Source organism: Petromyzon marinus, chromosome 57 (assembly GCF_048934315.1).
Source record: "Petromyzon marinus isolate PM22_M1 ecotype Great Lakes invasive population chromosome 57, UKy_Petmar_22M1.pri1.0, whole genome shotgun sequence".
In the NCBI taxonomy this organism is placed as follows: domain Eukaryota; kingdom Metazoa; phylum Chordata; class Hyperoartia; order Petromyzontiformes; family Petromyzontidae; genus Petromyzon; species Petromyzon marinus.
Genome location: NC_133723.1, coordinates 4,770,277 through 4,789,151, shown reverse-complemented (window position 1 = coordinate 4,789,151; position 18,875 = coordinate 4,770,277). Strand labels below are relative to the sequence as shown.

Sequence of the window (18,875 nt, the reverse complement as noted above, 5' to 3'; positions counted from 1 at the left end):
GACCCACCTACTCACTCACTCACCTACTGACCCACTCACACACTAACCCACTCACTCACTCACCCACTCACTCACCCACCACTCACTCACCAACCCACCTACTCACCCACCCACTCACCCACCCACTCACCTACTCATCCCCCCCACTCACCCATTCAACCACTCACTCACCTACCGACCCACTTTTTATATCCAGACGAGATCCCATTGAGATGGTATCTCTCACATTCACTTATTCCATCACGTGCACTATTAATCACTTGAAATGCTCTTCCTTCCGATATTATGCATTTTTAAATCATCATCTAGATTGACAAACTCATTTCTTCAAAACTGCTTGTTGTTATAGGAATAGGTTTTACCCTTTTAACTGGCACAAAAAACTGACACCTTTATTCAAGGCATCATGTTTGCAATAACCACAACACAAGCAGTCAAAATGCAAACAAAAAAGACAACTCTGATAATATGCACTGTCCTTGAATTTGATTGGTAATCAAATTGGTAATCAAATTTGATTGGTAATCAAATTCAAGGACAGTGCATATTATTATCCGAGTTGTCTTTTTCCGCACCTCCGATGAGCACGGTTGGCTACGTACGGTGCGAAATAAGTTCAACATACATACTGCCTATCGACACACACTGCCCATAGACTCAACACTGCCCATAGACTCAACACTGCCCATAGACTTAACACTACCCATAGACTCAACACTGCCCATAGACTCAACACTGCCCATAGACTCAACACTGCCCATAGACTCAACACTGCCCATAGACTCACAATGCCCATAGACTCAACACTACCCATAGACTCACACTGCCCATAGACTCAACACTACCCATAGACTCAACACTACCCATAGACTCAACACTACCCATAGACTCAACACTGCCCATTGACTAACACTACCCATAGACTCAACACTACCCATGGACTCACACTGCCCATAGACTCAACACTGCCCATAGACTCAACACTGCCCATAGACTTAACACTACCCATAGACTCAACACTGCCCATAGACTCAACACTGCCCATAGACTCAACACTGCCCATAGACTCAACACTGCCCATAGACTCACAATGCCCATAGACTCAACACTACCCATAGACTCACACTGTCCATAGACTCAACACTGCCCATAGACTCAACACTGCCCATAGACTTAACACTACCTATAGACTCAACACTGCCCATAGACTCACACTGCCCATAGACTCAACACTGCCCATAGACTCAACACTGCCCATAGACTCAACACTGCCCATAGACTCAACACTGCCCATAGACTCAACACTGCCCATAGACTCAACACTGCCCATAGACTCAACACTGCCCATAGACTCAACATTGCCCATAGACTCAACACTGCCCATAGACTCAACACTGCCCATAGACTCAACATTGCCCATAGACTCAACACTGCCCATTGACTAACACTGCCCATAGACTCAACACTGCACCCCCCACGAGTGTGGGTTGGCAACGTACGGTGCTCAAGAAGTTCAACATCAGGTGAAAGCTCAAGAGTGGAATGCGTACCTCTCCCGTCAGCCGTGATTCCCGGTCCACTGCTGCACAAGGAGTGGAACTCCTCTGTGGGAGAGAAACGTCGGAGTGAGAGCATCAGAGAAGAGAGCGACAGGGGTAGACACGGTTAGAGAAAGAGAGACGGAGAGAGAGCGAGAGATGGAGAGAGGCAGAGAGATACAGAGAGACAGAGAGAGAGACATAGAGACACAGAGACATAGAGACACAGAGGCAGAGAGAGTGACATATATAGAGACAGAGAGACAGAGAGATACAGAGGCAGAGAGGCACAGAGACAGAGAGAGACAGAGAGGCAGGGAGAGGGGTAGGAGATACGGAGAGACATAGAGACACAGAGGCAGAGAGATACAGAGACACAGAGACAGAGAGAGACATAGAGACACAGAGACATAGTGGCACAGAGGCAGAGAGAGACAGAGATACAGAGACAGAGGCACAGAGACACAGAGAGACAGAGAGGCAGGGAGAGGGGTAGAGATAGGCATAGAGAAGGAGATACGGAGAGACATAGAGACAAAGAGACACAGAGGCAGAGAGAGACAGAGACATAGAGACTAAGGCAGAGAGAGAAAAAGCATTTCTGTGGGGGTTTGGGGAAGGGGATGACCCTGCTGAGGCTGCAGTGCCTCAAATATTGGAAGACGTCACCCCCTGTGAGTGGATAACTGAGGTGCCATCTGATGAGGAAGTACAGAAGGCGATCCAGAGTCTGAGACCAGGAAAGGCACCGGGTAGAGATAATCTCCAGAGAAAAATGCTGAGGGAGGGTGGCGTTTGTGCACAGACAGCCCTACATGACATCATAACAACAGTCTGGACCACTGGACGGGTTCCGCAGGATTGGAAGGACGCCCTGATGGTCCCCCTCTTTAAGAAGGGGGACCGCACAGACTGTAACAACTACAGGGGCATCTCACTCCTCAGTGTGCCGGGAAAGGTCCTGGCAAGGATTATTCAACATCGCCTTGCCAGGCACGCTGAGGAGAGGCTTGCGGATCCCCAATGCGGTTTCAGGAAAGGGCGGTTCTGCACAGATGATGGTGGTAGTGGTGATCGTGGTGATGGTGGTGTTGGTTGCGTGATGATGGTGGTGTTGGTGACGATGGTGGTGTTGGTGGTTGATGGTGATGGCGGTGATGGTGGTGACACCGTGCGAGCGAGCGGCGTGCGCGTTGTGGGGGTGGGGGGGGTGGGGGGTGGGGGGGGGGGGGCCGTACCGGAGTTGAGTGGGGGGCACGGGTGGCAGGGCTCTCCGAACGCGTGGTCTGGCCCGGCGCAGCAGCACTCCGACTTGGTGACGGCTCCGGGCATCGGGCGCACGCACTGTCCCTTCCTGTAGGCCGCGTAGCACGTGCTGCGCATGTGTGTGTCTGGGCACAGGCGCGCGCACACGCAACGTGGAGCCTTCTCAGCGGGTCGAACCTTCAGGAATCCACACTCTCTGGGTTATTTCGGTAAAAGTCACGTGGGTGGAAAGAATGACGGCGCATTTTATTTTGCCCGATGACGGCATACACCTACCGGAAACTTCCCGTGGCAATGCGGTGCGCAGTCGACACGCCAATGTCCAAAAAAATCGAAACCGTTGAGCAAAAATGCGCGGGACATTGCCCAAATTGGAGTACACGATGGAAAGCCCAGCAAGACATAACGTGAAAAGGTCCACACAGATGGTTTTAAGTGCCCACTTCCTGTAATGCCATCTCCAGTCCACCGGCAGCAGCCCAATGGGCTTGGCAGTTTCACAGATCTATAGGCGGGTCCACCAACCCCTCATCTCCCTCTCTCTCTCTCTCCACCCCTCCGTGTTGGGATAACGGAGCGATTGTTTGTCCCCCCCCTCCAAGTGAATTTCAGCTGTTCTCGCACGCTGCTCAGGATTGTGTCTTTGCCGGTTTCATCGCCAACAGCCCAGGGCTTCTACTTTGTTACTTCTGCAAACATTATATATTTTTGGACAAAATAATTGAACACAAACTACCACGATTTCCAAATCAGTGTAGTTACTTATGGCCCACCCTGCGAGTAGTGGGTAAGCGATTGTGGTGGTTGTGGGCGTTGTGCGCACCTGTCAACCCCGTACGGTTGACCCACCCGTATTCTCGTACAGGGAAATTGAGTTTTCAGGCCCATACGGCGTACAGCCGTTTCAATACGGGGCAACAACATTAGTTTGTGTCTATTTGTTTTGCGTTGCTCCCTCGTGATGGAACTTTGTAGGATGAACGTTGCGATTTATAAGGGGCGCGGGGTGACCATCAAGGTCTGAATTGGTCTGTGATAAGATAGGGGCACTGATAAGGGATTTACAACTACTTTTTGTGGTTGTTTTTGTGATGTTAGGAGTAGTAGCGGTGGCTGTGTGCGCGGGGGTGGGGTGGGGGTGGGGGTGGGGGTGGGGGGCCGTGGCCTCACCCACGCAGACTCGCCCGTCGCTGCTCACGACCAGCCCCGGCGGACACTCGCAGCGGAAGGACCCTTCGCCGTTGACGCAGCGCCCGTTCATGCAGATTCCCACCGTCTGGCACTCGTCCACGTCTGTGGAGGTGCGCCGGGGAGGTGCCGGGCGGAGACGCAGACACAAAGGTCACCTCCTCCCGGCCGTGTGGCCTTCGCAGACTGTCGGGGTGGGCGCTGTTCGCGAGCCGCAGCCACGGAGGGTGGCACCGTGGCGCTCTAAGCGGCCGGCCGGCCACGCCCGGGCAGTGCTTTTGGTCTCGCCGAGTGGCGGCGTTCACCGCGCGCCGCCGCGCCAGCATCATCATCAGCATCAGCATCATCGGCAGCATCGGCAGCATCATCATCAGCATCATCAGCATCATCGGCAGCATCATCAGCAGCATCATCATCAGCATCATCGTCAGCATCATCGTCAGCATCATCAGCAGCATCAGTATCATCATCAGCATCATCATCAGCATCAGCAGCATCATCATCATCACCATGATCGTCATCATCATCATCATCATCGTCATCAGCATCATCGTCATCATCATCAGCAGCAGCTGGGATCTCCACACCTAGCATCGAGCTCCTGGACCACGCCGCTGCCGAGCAAGGACAAAAGAGCGCCCGCCGTGCGTCGCCGCGGTTACCGGGGCAGTAACGGTTACCGGGGCAGTCACGGTATCCGAGGCAGTAACGGTATCCGAGGCAGTAACGGTATCCGAGGCAGTCACGGTATCCGAGGCAGTAACGGTTACCGGGGCAGTAACGGTTACCAGGGCAGTAACGGTATCCGAGGCATTCTCGGTATCCGAGGCAGTAACGGTTACCGGGGCAGTAACGGTTACCAGGGCAGTAACGGTATCCGAGGCAGTCACGGTATCCGAGGCAGTAACGGTTACCGGGGCAGTAACAGTTACCAGGGCAGTAACGGTATCCGAGGCAGTATCGGTATCCGAGGCAGTAACGGTTACCGAGGCAGTAACGGTATCCGAGGCAGTAACGGTTACCGAGGCAGTAACGGTTACCGGGGTAGTAACGGTATCCGAGGCAGTATCGGTATCCGAGGCAGTTTCGGTATCCGAGGCAGTAACGGTTACCGAGGCAGTAACGGTTACCAAGGCAGTAACGGTATCCGAGGCAGTAACGGTATCCGAAGCAGTATCGGTATCCGAGGCAGTATCGGTATCCGAGGCAGTAACGGTTACCAAGGCAGTAACGGTTACCAAGGCAGTAACGGTATCCGAGGCAGTAACGGTTACCGAGGCAATAACGGTTACCGGGACAGTAATGGTATCCGAGGCAGTAACGGTTACCGAGGCAATATCGGTATCCGAGGCAGTCACGGTATCCGAGGCAGTACCGGTATCCGAGGCAGTAACGGTTACCGGGGCAGTAACGGTTACCAGGGCAGTAACGGTATCCGAGGCAGTATCGGTATCCGAGGCAGTAACGGTTACCGAGGCAGTAACGGTTACCGGGGTAGTAACGGTATCCGAGGCAGTATCGGTATCCGAGGCAGTTTCGGTATCCGAGGCAGTAACGGTTACCGAGGCAGTAACGGTTACCAAGGCAGTAACGGTATCCGAGGCAGTAACGGTATCCGAAGCAGTATCGGTATCCGAGGCAGTATCGGTATCCGAGGCAGTAACGGTTACCGAGGCAGTAACGGTTACCAAGGCAGTAACGGTATCCGAGGCAGTAACGGTTACCGAGGCAATATCGGTATCCGAGGCAGTAACGGTATCCGAGGCAGTAACGGTTACCGAGGCAGTAACGGTTACCGGGGCAGTAACGGTATCCGAGGCAGTAACGGTTACCGAGGCAATATCGTCCGCCGGCAGCCAGGGAGAAGCCCGGCTTGCAGATGCACTTGAAGCTGCCATCCTCGTTGATGCACATCCCGTTGAGGCACATGTTGGTGGTGGTGCACTCGTCGTGATCTTAAACGACACAGACACCACAGTCGCCTTGAACAGACCTGCCGGGGCGAGGGGCTGCTATAGCGAGCGGAACGAAGACCGGGACGGTACACGAGGCGGGGGGGGGGGGGGGCGGAGGGAAGGACGGGGGGGGAGAGATGGAGGGATGGACAGAGAGACAGACGGAGTGACGGACAGACACAGGGATGGATGGAGGATTCGACAGAGGGACAGACGGAGGGACAGATGGATTGACAGATAGACAGACGGAAGGACGGACGGGCGGAGGAATGGACGCGTGAACAGATAGACAGACGGAGGGATGGACGGGCGGAAGAATGGACGCGTGAACAGATAGACAGACGGAGGGACGGACAGACAAAGGGATGGATGGAGGATTCGACAGAGGGACAGACGGAGGGACAGATGGATTAACAGATAGACAGACGGAGGGACGGACGGACGGAGGAATGGACGCGTGAACAGATAGACAGACGGAGGGATGGACGGGCGGAGGAATGGACGCGTGAACAGATAGACAGACGGAGGGACGGACAGACACAGGGATGGGTGGAGGATTCGACAGAGGGACAGACGGAGGGAGAGATGGATTGACAGATAGACAGACGGAGGGACGGACGGGTGGAAGAATGGACGCGTGAACAGATAGACAGACGGAGGGACGGACAGACAAAGGGATGGATGGAGGATTCGACAGAGGGACAGACGGAGGGACAGATGGATTGACAGATAGACAGACGGAGGGACGGACGGGCGGAGGAATGGACGCGTGAACAGATAGACAGACGGAGGGACGGACAGACAAAGGGATGGATGGAGGATTCGACAGAGGGACAGACGGAGGGACAGATGGATTGACAGATAGACAGACGGAAGGACGGACGGGCGGAGGAATGGACGCGTGAACAGATAGACAGACGGAGGGACGGACAGACAAAGGGATGGATGGAGGGTTGGACAGAGGGACAGACGGAGGGACAGATGGATTGACAGATAGACAGACGGAAGGATGGACGGGCGGAGGAATGGACGCGTGAACAGATAGACAGACGGAGGGACGGACAGACAAAGGGATGGATGGAGGGTTGGACAGAGGGACAGACGGAGGGACAGATGGATTGAGAGATAGACAGACGGAGGGACGGACGGGCGGAGGAATGGACGCGTGAACAGATAGACAGACGGAGGGACGGACAGACAAAGGGATGGATGGAGGATTCGACAGAGGGACAGACGGAGGGACAGATGGATTGACAGATAGACAGACGGAAGGACGGACGGGCGGAGGAATGGACGCGTGAACAGATAGACAGACGGAGGGACGGACAGACAAAGGGATGGATGGAGGGTTGGACAGAGGGACAGACGGAGGGACAGATGGATGGACAGATAGACAGACAGAGGGACGCGCGGACGGACAAAGGGATGGACAGAGGGACGCACGGAGTGACGGACAGACGGAGGGACAGATGCATTGACAGATAGACAGACGGAGGGACGGTCGGGCGGAGGAATGGACGCGTGAACAGATAGACAGACGGAGGGATGGACGGGTGGAAGAATGGACGCGTGAACAGATAGACAGACGGAGGGACGGACAGACAAAGGGATGGATGGAGGGTTGGACAGAGGGACAGACGGAGGGACAGATGGATTTACAGATAGACAGACGGAAGGACGGACGGGCGGAGGAATGGACGCGTGAACAGATAGACAGACGGAGGGACGGACAGACAAAGGGATGGATGGAGGGTTGGACAGAGGGACAGACGGAGGGACAGATGGATGGACAGATAGACAGACGGAGGGACGCGCGGACGGACAAAGGGATGGACAGAGGGATGCACGGAGTGACGGACAGATGGAGGGACAGATGGATTGACAGATAGACAGACGGAGGGACGGTCGGGCGGAGGAATGGACGCATGAACAGATAGACAGACGGAGGGATGGACGGGTGGAAGAATGGACGCGTGAACAGATAGACAGACGGAGGGACGGACAGACAAAGGGATGGATGGAGGGTTGGACAGAGGGACAGACAGAGGGACAGATGGATTTACAGATAGACAGAGGGAGGGACGGACGGGCGGAAGAATGGACGCGTGAACAGATAGACAGATGGAGGGACGGACAGACAAAGGGATGGATGGAGGGTTGGACAGAGGGACAGACGGAGGGACAGATGGATGGACAGATAGACAGACGGAGGGACGCACGCACGGAGGGACGGACCGAGGTTGATGAACGGATGGAGGGGCACGTCACCCACCCACGCAGTTGCGCCCGTCGGACGTGAGGTCGAAGCCGGCGCTGCAGATGCACTGGAAGCTCCCCTCGGTGTTGACGCAGCGCCCGTTACGGCACAGCTGCCCGTTCTGAACGCACTCGTCGATGTCTGGGCGAAGGGCGGCGGCGGCGGCGGGGGGGGGGGGGGAAGGCGTCGATCACAGCAAGGGAACGCAAACACGGCCACGACACAACAACACGAGAGGGGGCAACGCTCGATCCCGTGCGTAAGGGGACCCGATGACGTCAGCGCACACTCTGCTGCACTGCATTGTGGGGGCGAGCCAGGGGCTACGGCTCCTCCGGCATGCCCGGCGACATTTGAGCCATTTGTCCAATCCACCAACCCCTCGCTGCTACCTCCTCCGGGTTTGTGGAGTGGAGGGCCACACAAAGACAAAGATTCCCCGTGTAGCCTGTTACAGACTGTTGGGGCAAGTGCTGTTGGCGAGCAGCAGCACCTGTGAAGGCCGGCACTGCGGCACATCGAGCGGGTTGGCGGCAAAGCACCACGCCCGGTCGCCTTTGTCTCCCCGGTGGCGACGCTCACACGCCCACACCAGGTACTCGTTTGAGGCCGAGTCGACCTAGGGGAGGCCCAGGACCAGTTCAGATAATCGTCACCGGTGTTGGGCAGCGAGGGGAATCGAACTCGGGTCCTTTGGGTTCGTAGCGCAGCGTAGCGCTAACCCCACGGTCAGGTCGTGCAGGGTTGACGGGCGACCCCGGGGGTTGCCGGGCAACGCCGGTGTTACCGGGCGACCCATGGGGTTACCGGGCGACCCTGGGGTTGCCGGGCGACCACGGTGTTGCCGGGGGGGGGGGGGACGGTATGCATCGTGGCGGCGCCGGTGCCACGTGGGCTACCTATGCAGGAGGTCTTGGCTGGCACCGACTGGAACCCCTTGTAGCACCGGCATGAGTAGGAGCCGACGGAGTTGACGCAGTCGCCGTGGGCGCACGGCAGGCTCAGACACTCGTCCACGTCTGTGTGGGGGTGAGGGCGGGGGCGGTTACCGACAGGGCTTTGGGGTTGACCAGGGAGAGGGCAACCAGCAGCCGCCGCCGCAGTGACTCACGCCGACTGGCGCTGCGGGAACGGACGCAATCAGCGCTATCCATCCACAGCTGAAGTGGATCCGTCCATTCCTGAAGTGAATCCATCCACCCCTGAAGTGGATCTATTCCCTCTCTCTGTCTCTGAGTCGTCCCCCCTCTCTCTCTCTCGGAGTGCCTCTCTCTAGGCGAGCGAGCGAGTGAGCGCTACGCGATGGTGGTGGTGCGGCGTTGCCGGCTGGCATCGTTGTAATTGCGTGGAAAGTTAAAATGAAGTGAAAATGCCTGCGGATATTCGTGGGGGGCGGGGGTGAGGTGGATTTTTGGGGGTGGGGGGTGGGGGGTGGGTTTGGGCCGAGCCGACGAGTTCAAAGTCTCCGTGATCTCAGCACCAAAGCATTCGGTGCCCCAAAAAACGTCAAACTCGTTGGCAGAAACTAAATAAACGTGCTAGAGAGAGAGAGGGGGAGAAAGAGAGCGATAGAGGGAAAGAGAGCGAGAGAGCATAAGAGCGATAGAGAGAGAGCGAAAGAGCGATAGAGAGAGCAAGAGAGCGAGAGAGTGAGAGAGCGAGAGAGAGCGAAAGAGCGATAGAGACAGCAAGAGAGCAAGAGAGTGAGAGAGTGAGAGAGTGAGAGAGTGAGAGAGTGAGAGAGAGCGAAAGAGCGATAGAGAGAGAGAGCGAAAGAGCGATAGAGAGAGCGAGAGAGCGATAGAGAGAGCGAGAGAGCGAAAGAGTGGGCAAGAGAGAGAGAATAAAAGTGAGAGAGCGAGATAGAGAGAGTAAAAGCGAGAGTAAGAGAGTGATTGCGAGAGAGAGAGTGAAAGAGTGGGCAAAAGAGAGAGTGAAAGAGTGGCCAAGAGAGAGAGCAAAGCGAGGGAGAGCGAGAGAGAGTTGGCGAACAATTGCTACCACCTGGGTCACCTGGTGGGTCCCGTGGGACCTTGTGGGAGCCAAGCGGCAGACCGTGATCACATTCCTTCCGTTCTGGGTCAAAGCGCCGTTAAGCAGAACTCGGTCCATTCCGTGCCTCCGAAAATCAACAACAATATCCGTTCGTCCATCAAGACTTCGTGGGTCTCTCTGCGAGTCTACGGGCGTCTACGTGGGTATATAGGTCTCTCTGTCAGTCTATGGGTCTCTATGTGAGTCTATGGGTCTGTATGTGGGTTACAGGAAAGGGCCGCCCTGCACAGATGCCATATTTTCTGTCCGTCTGCTACAATAGAGGTGTCGGGAATTCCAACATGATCACATCTTTGCTTTATTGACCTGGTTAAGGCCTATGGTACCATCAGTAGGCCTGGGCTCTGGGTTGTTCTTCAAACTTTCGGAGTCCCTGACTCTCTGCTCACAATCATTAAGGACCTTCATGATGGTGGGCAGGCCCGGGTTAAACTACGTGGCTGGGAGTCAGAGCCATTTCCTGTTCACGTTGGGGTGCGACAGGGATGTCCTCTGGCTTCCACATTATTTAACATCTATTTCAACCACGTAATTTGTGAAGCCTTCGATGGCTGTACCGGAGGAATTTACATCGAGTACGGATACAATGGGAGGCTGATCGATGCCCGGGTGTGGTCAAGGGATGGCTCCCTATTGGTCAATCATGTTACGTATGCCGATGATCTGGTAATTGCTGCTCACTCAGAGGAGGAGTTGGAGGTGCTGTTGCTGAACCTGGAGCGTGGCACTAAGAGGTGGGGCCTTACCATCAGCTCCACCAAAACTAAGCACCTGCCTGGGTATTTTGTGCCATGGGGCACTCCACCCCTGCAACTCCCAATTGGGGCAGTTGTGGAGAGAGTGGAGAATTTTCCATACCTGGGCAGTGTGCTCATGACCAGCTCTGGTTTGACAGCAGAGGTCTCACTCCGAATCAGTCGAGCGGCAATATTTACGTGACAACCCTTACTAGTTGGCTGTGTCGGGTGGTGGCGGGTTTTTAACAACACATATATTTGCGCGATCTAACCCAAAAAAACCTCTATCATGAATGATATTAGTCACGAAAGCCTACGTGTTAAACTGGCATTGTCTTTTCATCAGCTGCACCATGCTGTGTGGAAGCTACCTGGTCTGTCTCTCCACAAGAAGCTTCAGGTTTTCTCGGTCATCCCTTCTCTTCTCTATGCATGTGAAACGTGAACCCCCCTTAATGGAACAACTGCGCTGGTTATAAATACTGAGGCTGGCCTGCCTATGACCCATCCTGGGTTTAACCAGGCTGGATTGTGTGAGGAGCTCACAGGTCCTTGAAAGATCTGGACAAAGTCCCATCGGTGAGCTCCTCCAGGAGGCAAGGTTGTGTTGGGTGGGTCATGTAGCCCGCATGTCCAGCTATCGCATGCCTAAACCGCTTTTATTTGGCTGGATCGAGGCGGCTAAACGGGCGCGCCACGGGCTAGAGAAGAGATGGAGTGATGTGGTACAGGAGGACGTGGAGCTGAGTGGACTTGCCAATGACTGGTACCAGCGGTGTCAAGATCGGCCTCTGTGGAGGAGGCTCGTGAAGGACGCTACTGGGCAGTTGGAGGCAGTCGCCCTCCAACAACAACGGAGGGCAGAGGAGCGATGCTCACAACAACGAGCGCAGCGCCGGGTGGCTAAAGCACAGCAGGTTGGCACAGTAGGGGGCACAGGTGGTGCATCAGCCACTCATCTCAGTCAGTCGACCTCCTGCCAGCAGGCGTTTAACACTTCCTGTGGCCTCAAAGTGCACCTAGCCTGGCGCAATCGCCGTGGTGACATCAGCGCTACCTAGCGGCGAATGGCGGTGGTTGGTATTGTTGTGTGTGAGTCTGTGGGTCTCTGTGTGAGTCTATGTGTCTCTGTGTGAGTCTATCGGTCTCTGTGTGAGTCTATGGGTCTCTGTGTGAGACTGTGGGTCTCTGTGTGAGTCTATTGGTCTCTGTGTGAGTCTATGGGTCTCTGCGTGAGTCTATGGGTCTCTGTGTGAGTCTATGGGTCTCTGTGTGAATCTGTGGGTCTCTGCGTGAGTCTATGGGTCTCTGCGTGAGTCTATGGGTCTCTGTGTGAGTCTGTGGGTCTCTGCGTGAGTCTGTGGGTCTCTATGTGAGTCTATGGGTGTCTGTTTGAGTCTATGGGTCTCTGTGTGATTCTATGGGTCTCTGTGTGAGTCTGTGGGTCTCTGTGTGAGTCTATGGGTCTCTGCGTGAGTCTATGAGTCTCTGTGTGAGTCTATGTGTCTCTATGTGAGTCTATGAGTCTCTGTATGAGTCTATGAGTCTCTGTGTGAGTCTATGAGTCTCTGTGTGAGTCTATGGGTCTCTGTGAAAGTCGATGTGTATCTCGTTTTGTACTTATTGTTTGCTCGTGGTGTTTGTTGTTATTGTTTGCTCGTGGTGTTTGTTGTTGTTATTGTTTGTTGTTGTTATTATTTGTTCGTGGTGTTTGTTATTGTTGTTTGCTCGTGTTGTTTGTTGTTGTTATTGTTGTTTGCTCGTGTTGTTTGTTGTTATTGTTGTTTGTTCGTGATGTTTGTTGTTGTTATTGTTTGTTGTTATTGTTTGTTGTTGTTATTGTTGTTTGTTGTTATTGTTGTTTGTTGTTATTGTTGTTTGTTGTTGTTATTGTTGTTTGCTCGTGTTGTTTGTTGTTATTGTTGTTTGTTCGTGATGTTTGTTGTTGTTATTGTTTGTTGTTATTGTTTGTTGTTGTTATTGTTGTTTGTTGTTATTGTTGTTTGTTGTTATTGTTGTTTGTTGTTGTTATTGTTGTTTGTTGTTATTGTTGTTTGTTGTTATTGTTGTTTGTTGTTGTTATTGTTGTTTGTTGTTATTGTTGTTTGTTGTTATTGTTGTTTGTTGTTGTTATTGTTGTTTGCTCGTGTTGTTTGTTGTTATTGTTGTTTGTTCGTGATGTTTGTTGTTGTTATTGTTTGTTGTTATTGTTTGTTGTTGTTATTGTTGTTTGTTGTTATTGTTGTTTGTTGTTATTGTTGTTTGTTGTTTGTTGTTTACCGACACAGCCCCCGCGTGGCTCGGCCCGGAGGCCCGCCTGGCACTGGCAGTGGTAGCCGCCCGGCGTGGCCACGCAGCGCCCACCGGGGCACACGCCGGGGAAGAGACGGCACAGATCCACAGTCTCGTTACGGGGCAGCACGTCTAGGGGGCACGGGGGGGGCACGGGGGGGGGGGCACGGGGGGGCACGGGGGGCACGGGGGGCACGGGGGGCACGGGGGGCACGGGGGGGCACGGGGGGGGCACAGGGGGGGCACGAGGGGGGCACGGGGGGGCATGGGGGGGGTACGGGGGGGGCAGAGATGCAGACAGACAGGGAGATGAGATGGAGACGGGGGGGGGGGGGGCCCGCCTCTCCGCATTGAATCCCTGGATGGAATTCAGCGTACGCTGAATTCCATCACACAGGATAACCTCATCACACAAGATAACCTCATCACACAGGATAACCTCATCACACAGGATAACCTCATCACACAAGATAACCCCTCACACAGGATAACCTCGCACAAGATAACCTCATCACACAAGATAACCTCATCACACAGGATAACCTCATCACACAGGATAACCCCTCACACAGGATAACCTCATCACACAAGATAACCTCATCACACAGGATAACCTCATCACACAAGATAACCTCATCACACAAGATAACCTCATCACACAGGATAACCCCATCACACAAGATAACCTCATCACACAGGATAACCTCATCACACAGGATAACCTCATCACACAAGATAACCTCATCACACAAGATAACCTCATCACACAGGACAACCTCATCACACAGAGTAACCTCATCACACAAGATAACCTCATCACACAGGATAACCTCATCACACAGGATAACCTCATCACACAGGATAACCTCATCACACAAGATAACCTCATCACACAGGATAACCTCATCACACAGGATAACCTCATCACACAAGATAACCTCATCACACAGGATAACCTCATCACACAAGATAACCTCGCACAAGATAACCTCATCATGCTCACTCATTTGCCTGCTCAACTCACCCGTCTACTCACTCACATCCTCTCTCACTCACCTGCTCACCCACTCACTCACACTCACTAACCTGCTCACTCACCCACCTGCTCACCCACTCACTCACCTGCTCACTCACCCACCTGCTCACCCACTCACTCACTCACACTCACTCACTCACCTGCTCACTCACCCACCTGCTCACTCACTCACTCACCTGCTCACTCACTCATTCATCCACTCACCTGCTCACTCACACACTCACTCACCTGTGCACTCACCCACCTGCTCACTCACACACACGCTCACATGTGCCATCACTCACTTGCTCACTCACTCACTTGCTCACTTACACACCTACTCACTCACACACCTACTCACTCACACACCTACTCACTCATCCACTCACCAGCTCACTCCCTCACTCACACTCACTCACCCACCTGCTCACTCACACACTCATTCACCTGTGCACTCACCCACCTGCTCACTCACACACACACTCACCGGTGCACTCACTCACTTGCTAACTCACTTGCTCACTTACACACCTACGCACTCACACACCTACTCGCTCACACACCTACTCACTCACTCATTCATCCACTCACCAGCTCACTCACTCACTCACCCGCTCACTTACATGCTCACTCACTCGCATGCTCACTCACTCGCATGCTCACCCACTCGCATGCTCACCCACTCACCCATTCACTCACCCACTCACTCACCCACTCACCTACTGACCCACTCACTCACCCACTCCCCACACACTCACTCAATAACTCACTCGCTCACTTACATGCTCAATCACACGCATGCTCACCCACTCGCATGCTCACCCACTCACCCATTCACTCACCCACTCACCTACTGACCCACTCACTCACCCACTCCCCACACACTCACTCAATGACCCACCCACTCACTCACCCACTCACCCACTGACTCACCGACTCACCCACCCACCCACCCAGCCACTAACTTACCCAACCACCGACTCACCGGGTCGGTGTCCACCAGGCAACTCCGTTTGCCAGGAGCCCCCACCGGGCGGGGGTAACCCACCGGAGGGGGGGAACCCCCCAGGAGGGGGGGGGAACCCCCCCGGAGGGACCCCTCCCCCAGGAGGGAACCCCCCCGGGTGAGTCCCGTCGGGGTAGCTGGGCAGGAAGGGCTGGCTTTCACACAGGTGCTGGTACTCCTCTGTAGAGGGGTGGGGGAGAGGGTGGGTGGGTGAGTGACAGGTGAGTGAGTGGGTGAGTGACAGGTGGGTGAGTGAGTGGGTGAGTGACAGGTGAGTGAGTGGGTGAGTGACAGGTGAGTGAGTGAGTAGGTGTGTGAATGAGTGGGTGGGTGAGTGACAGGTGAGTGAGTGGGTGGGTGAGTGAGTGGTTAGGTGTGTATGCGATTGAGTGGGTGGGTGGGTAGGTGAGTGAGTGGGTGGGTAGGTGAGTGAGTGGGTGTGTATGTGAGTGAGTGGATGGGTGAGTGGATGGGTGAGTGAATTGGTGACTGAGTGGGTGGGTGGGTGAGTGATAGGTGAGTGAGTGGGTGGCTGGGTGAGTGAGTGACAGGTGGGTGGATGGGTGGGTGAGTGACAGGTGAGTGAGTGAGTGGGTAGGTGTGTGAGAGAGTGGGTGGGTGGGTGAGTGACAGGTGAGTGAGTGTGTGGGTGGGTGAGTGACAGGTGAGTGAGTGTGTGGGTGGGTGAGTGATAGGTGAGTGAGTGGGTGGGTAAGTGAGTGGGTAGGTGGGTAGGTGAGTGAGTGGGTGGATGAGTAACAGGTGAGTGAGTGGGTGGGTGGGTGAGTGATAGGTGAGTGAGTGGGTGGGTGAGTGAGTGGATGGGTGAGTGAATTGGTGACTGAGTGGGTGGGTGGGTGAGTGATAGGTGAGTGAGTGGGTGGCTGGGTGAGTGAGTGGTAGGTGGGTGGATGGGTAGGTGAGTGACAGGTGAGTGAGTGAGTGGGTAGGTGTGTGAGAGAGTGGGTGGATGGGTGGGTGACAGGTGAGTGAGTGGGTGGGTGGGTGAGTGACAGGTGAGTGAGTGGGTGGGTGGGTGAGTGACAGGTGAGTGAGTGGGTGGATGAGTGAGTGGGTAGGTGGTAGGTGAGTGAGTGGGTGGGTGAGTGACAGGTGAGTGAGTGGGTGGGTGGGTGAGTGACAGGTGAGTGAGTGGGTGGGTGAGTGAGTGGGTAGGTGAGTGAGTGGGTGGGTGGGTGAGTGACAGGTGAGTGAGTGGGTGGGTGAGTGAGTGGTTAGGTGTGTATGTGAGTGAGTGGATGGGTGAGTGAGTGGGTGGGTGGGTGGTTGAGTGACAGGTGAGTGAGTGGGTACGTGGGTAGGTGAGTGAGTGGGTACGTGGGTAGGTGAGTGAGTGGGTGGGTGAGTGACAGGTGAGTGAGTGGGTGGGTGGGTCGGTGAGTGACAGGTGAGTGAGAGGGTGAGTAGGTAAGTGAAGGGGTGAGCAGGTGGGCAATTGAGTGAGCAGGTCATTGACCATTGACTGAATAAGTAATCATGTAAGCAGGTGAGGGAGTAGCTGAGCAAGCAGGTGACCGAGCGGGTGAGTACTTGAGCAAGTGAGAAGGCGGACGAGCAGCTGGGTGAGTGAGCAGGTGCGCATGCAAGCGGGCGTAAAAATAGGTGAGCGGGTGTGTGTGAGAACAGGTGAGTGTATGCACGAGTTGGTGAGAGGGTGATTAGGTGATCACGCAAGTAGCCGATCGCTGGAACAGGTGAACATGCGAACAGGTGAGCGCGTAGGTGAGCGAATAGACGAGCGTGCCAGCGGGTGAGCGTGTGAGCAGGTGAACGTGCAAACAGGTGATCGAGTAGGTGAGTGAGTAGGTGAGTGGGCGAGCAGGTGAGCGAGTGGGTGATTGAGTAGGTGAGTGAGTAGGTGAGTGGGCGAGTAGGTGAGTGGGCGAGCAGGTGAGCGAGTGGGTGATCGAGTAGGTGAGCGAGTAGGTGAGTGGGCGAGCAGGTGAGTGAGTGGGTGAGCATGTGAACAGGTGAGTGAGCGAGCAGGTGATCTTTCGAGCAGGTGAGCGTGTGAACAGGTGAGCGAGCGAGCGGGCGGGCGTGGTGTGCACAGGTGAGCGAGTTGGTGGGCGTGGTGTGCGCAGGTGAGCGAGTTGGTGGGCGTGGTGTGCGCAGGTGAGCGAGTTGAGCGAGCGAGTTGGTGGGCGTGGTGTGCACAGGTGAGCGAGTTGGTGGGCGTGGTGTGCGCAGGTGAGCGAGTTGGCGGGCGTGGTGTGCGCAGGCGAGCGAGTTGAGCGAGCGAGTCGGGCGAGCGACGCCGGTGCGTGGTACCGGTGCCGCGGATGGGGCACATCTCGGGCACGCCGCCGAAGGCCCAGCAGCGGGCGCCAGCGGCGCCAGCGGCGGTGCCGGCGGCGTCGCAGCAGCAGCGCGAGCGAGCGAGCGGCGCGCCAAGCGGGGAGCTGCAGCGCCCGCCAGACACCGTCGCGTAGCACGAGCCGGAGCGCTGGTCTGGTCACGTGGTGGGGGGGAGGAGGGGGGAGCGTCACGAGGGAGGTGAGAGAGAGAGAGGGGGGGCGCTGGAGGAGGCCGCGAGTGCTCGCTGGCAGATGAGGGTAGAGAGCTCCGCGTGCAGACACGAGCTGCCCGCCGGAGGCCGTAGGGCTGAGAGCGGGGCTGGGTGCAGATGCAGCACTTGTCGTAGTTTAATAAAACAAATACGTAGAAAATAGGGGGAACATAGACATGGAGTAGGGAGAGAGGGGGTATAGAGAGAGAGGGGGGGGGTAGAGAGAGAGAGGGGTAGAGAGAGGGGGGGTAGAGAGGGGGGGGGTAGAGAGAGAGAGGGAAGGGGTAAGAAGGAGAGCGTGAAATCTTTCGTGAAATATTTCATTTAAATAGGGGGGGGGGGCACATAATGCACAACATTGAAAACACCGAAATGATGAACGAAGCAAAGTGCCGACTACACCGAGCGGACTCTTTGGTTCTATTCGGTAAAGTCACCACGTAGGTAAAAAAATAAACGACAAAAATCACGACGTTTCGGCCACAAACACAAGCGGCCTTCATCAGGTGAAGGGACCAGGCTGTCTCGAGGACAGCGCTGGAGTGAAACAGCCACGCTCAGACCGCGGACCTTTAAGCTGTGTGCGAGGAAACAAGGTGCCTTGACAAAGGAATTAGGATAAAAAATTAGCATTTGATTGGCCGACTTAGCATGATGAACGGTGTAGAGGTGGTGTACGTGCGGGTGAACATGCCGGTTGGCGAGGGGGGGGGAGGGGGAGTTTACATATTGATGGTGTGAAAAGGGAATTTATAAGAGCTGCGAAAGTTTGGGGTACCACTACTTGAAAAATATACTGTACCATTGAAAATTAGTTTAATGTTTGGTTCCATTTAGAACATCTTTCCAATGGTTGCTTAATTTGAAACCATCTTCTCGGTTGAAATTGTGTCTGTGTTTGTAGATCTGAATTGCCTCGTGGACAAATCTCTGATAAAAAACCCGTGGGTTTGCAAAGAACCTTGGTATCGGAGAAAATTATATCGTGATCACCCACAGCGTTGTAACAGTGATCAGCTACGGCAGAAGAATTCGT

The 18,875-nt window shown here is 54.8% G+C and overlaps 1 protein-coding gene across 1 annotated transcript in view; it reads right to left on the bottom strand.

Moving 5' to 3' along the window:
* The window catches only part of LOC116954924 (fibrillin-2-like), a 516,076-nt gene that overhangs the window by 115,032 nt on the left and 382,169 nt on the right, over window positions 1-18,875 (bottom strand). Inside the window, exons 14-20 of the mRNA XM_076052694.1 lie at window positions 13,277-13,525; window positions 9,104-9,223; window positions 8,220-8,345; window positions 5,825-5,947; window positions 3,975-4,097; window positions 2,777-2,929; window positions 1,551-1,604 (exon numbers count right to left, since the gene is read on the bottom strand). Coding sequence (XP_075908809.1) covers window positions 1,551-1,604; window positions 2,777-2,929; window positions 3,975-4,097; window positions 5,825-5,947; window positions 8,220-8,345; window positions 9,104-9,223; window positions 13,277-13,525 — 948 coding nt within the window. The remainder of the gene's footprint in view (window positions 1-1,550; window positions 1,605-2,776; window positions 2,930-3,974; window positions 4,098-5,824; window positions 5,948-8,219; window positions 8,346-9,103; window positions 9,224-13,276; window positions 13,526-18,875) is intronic.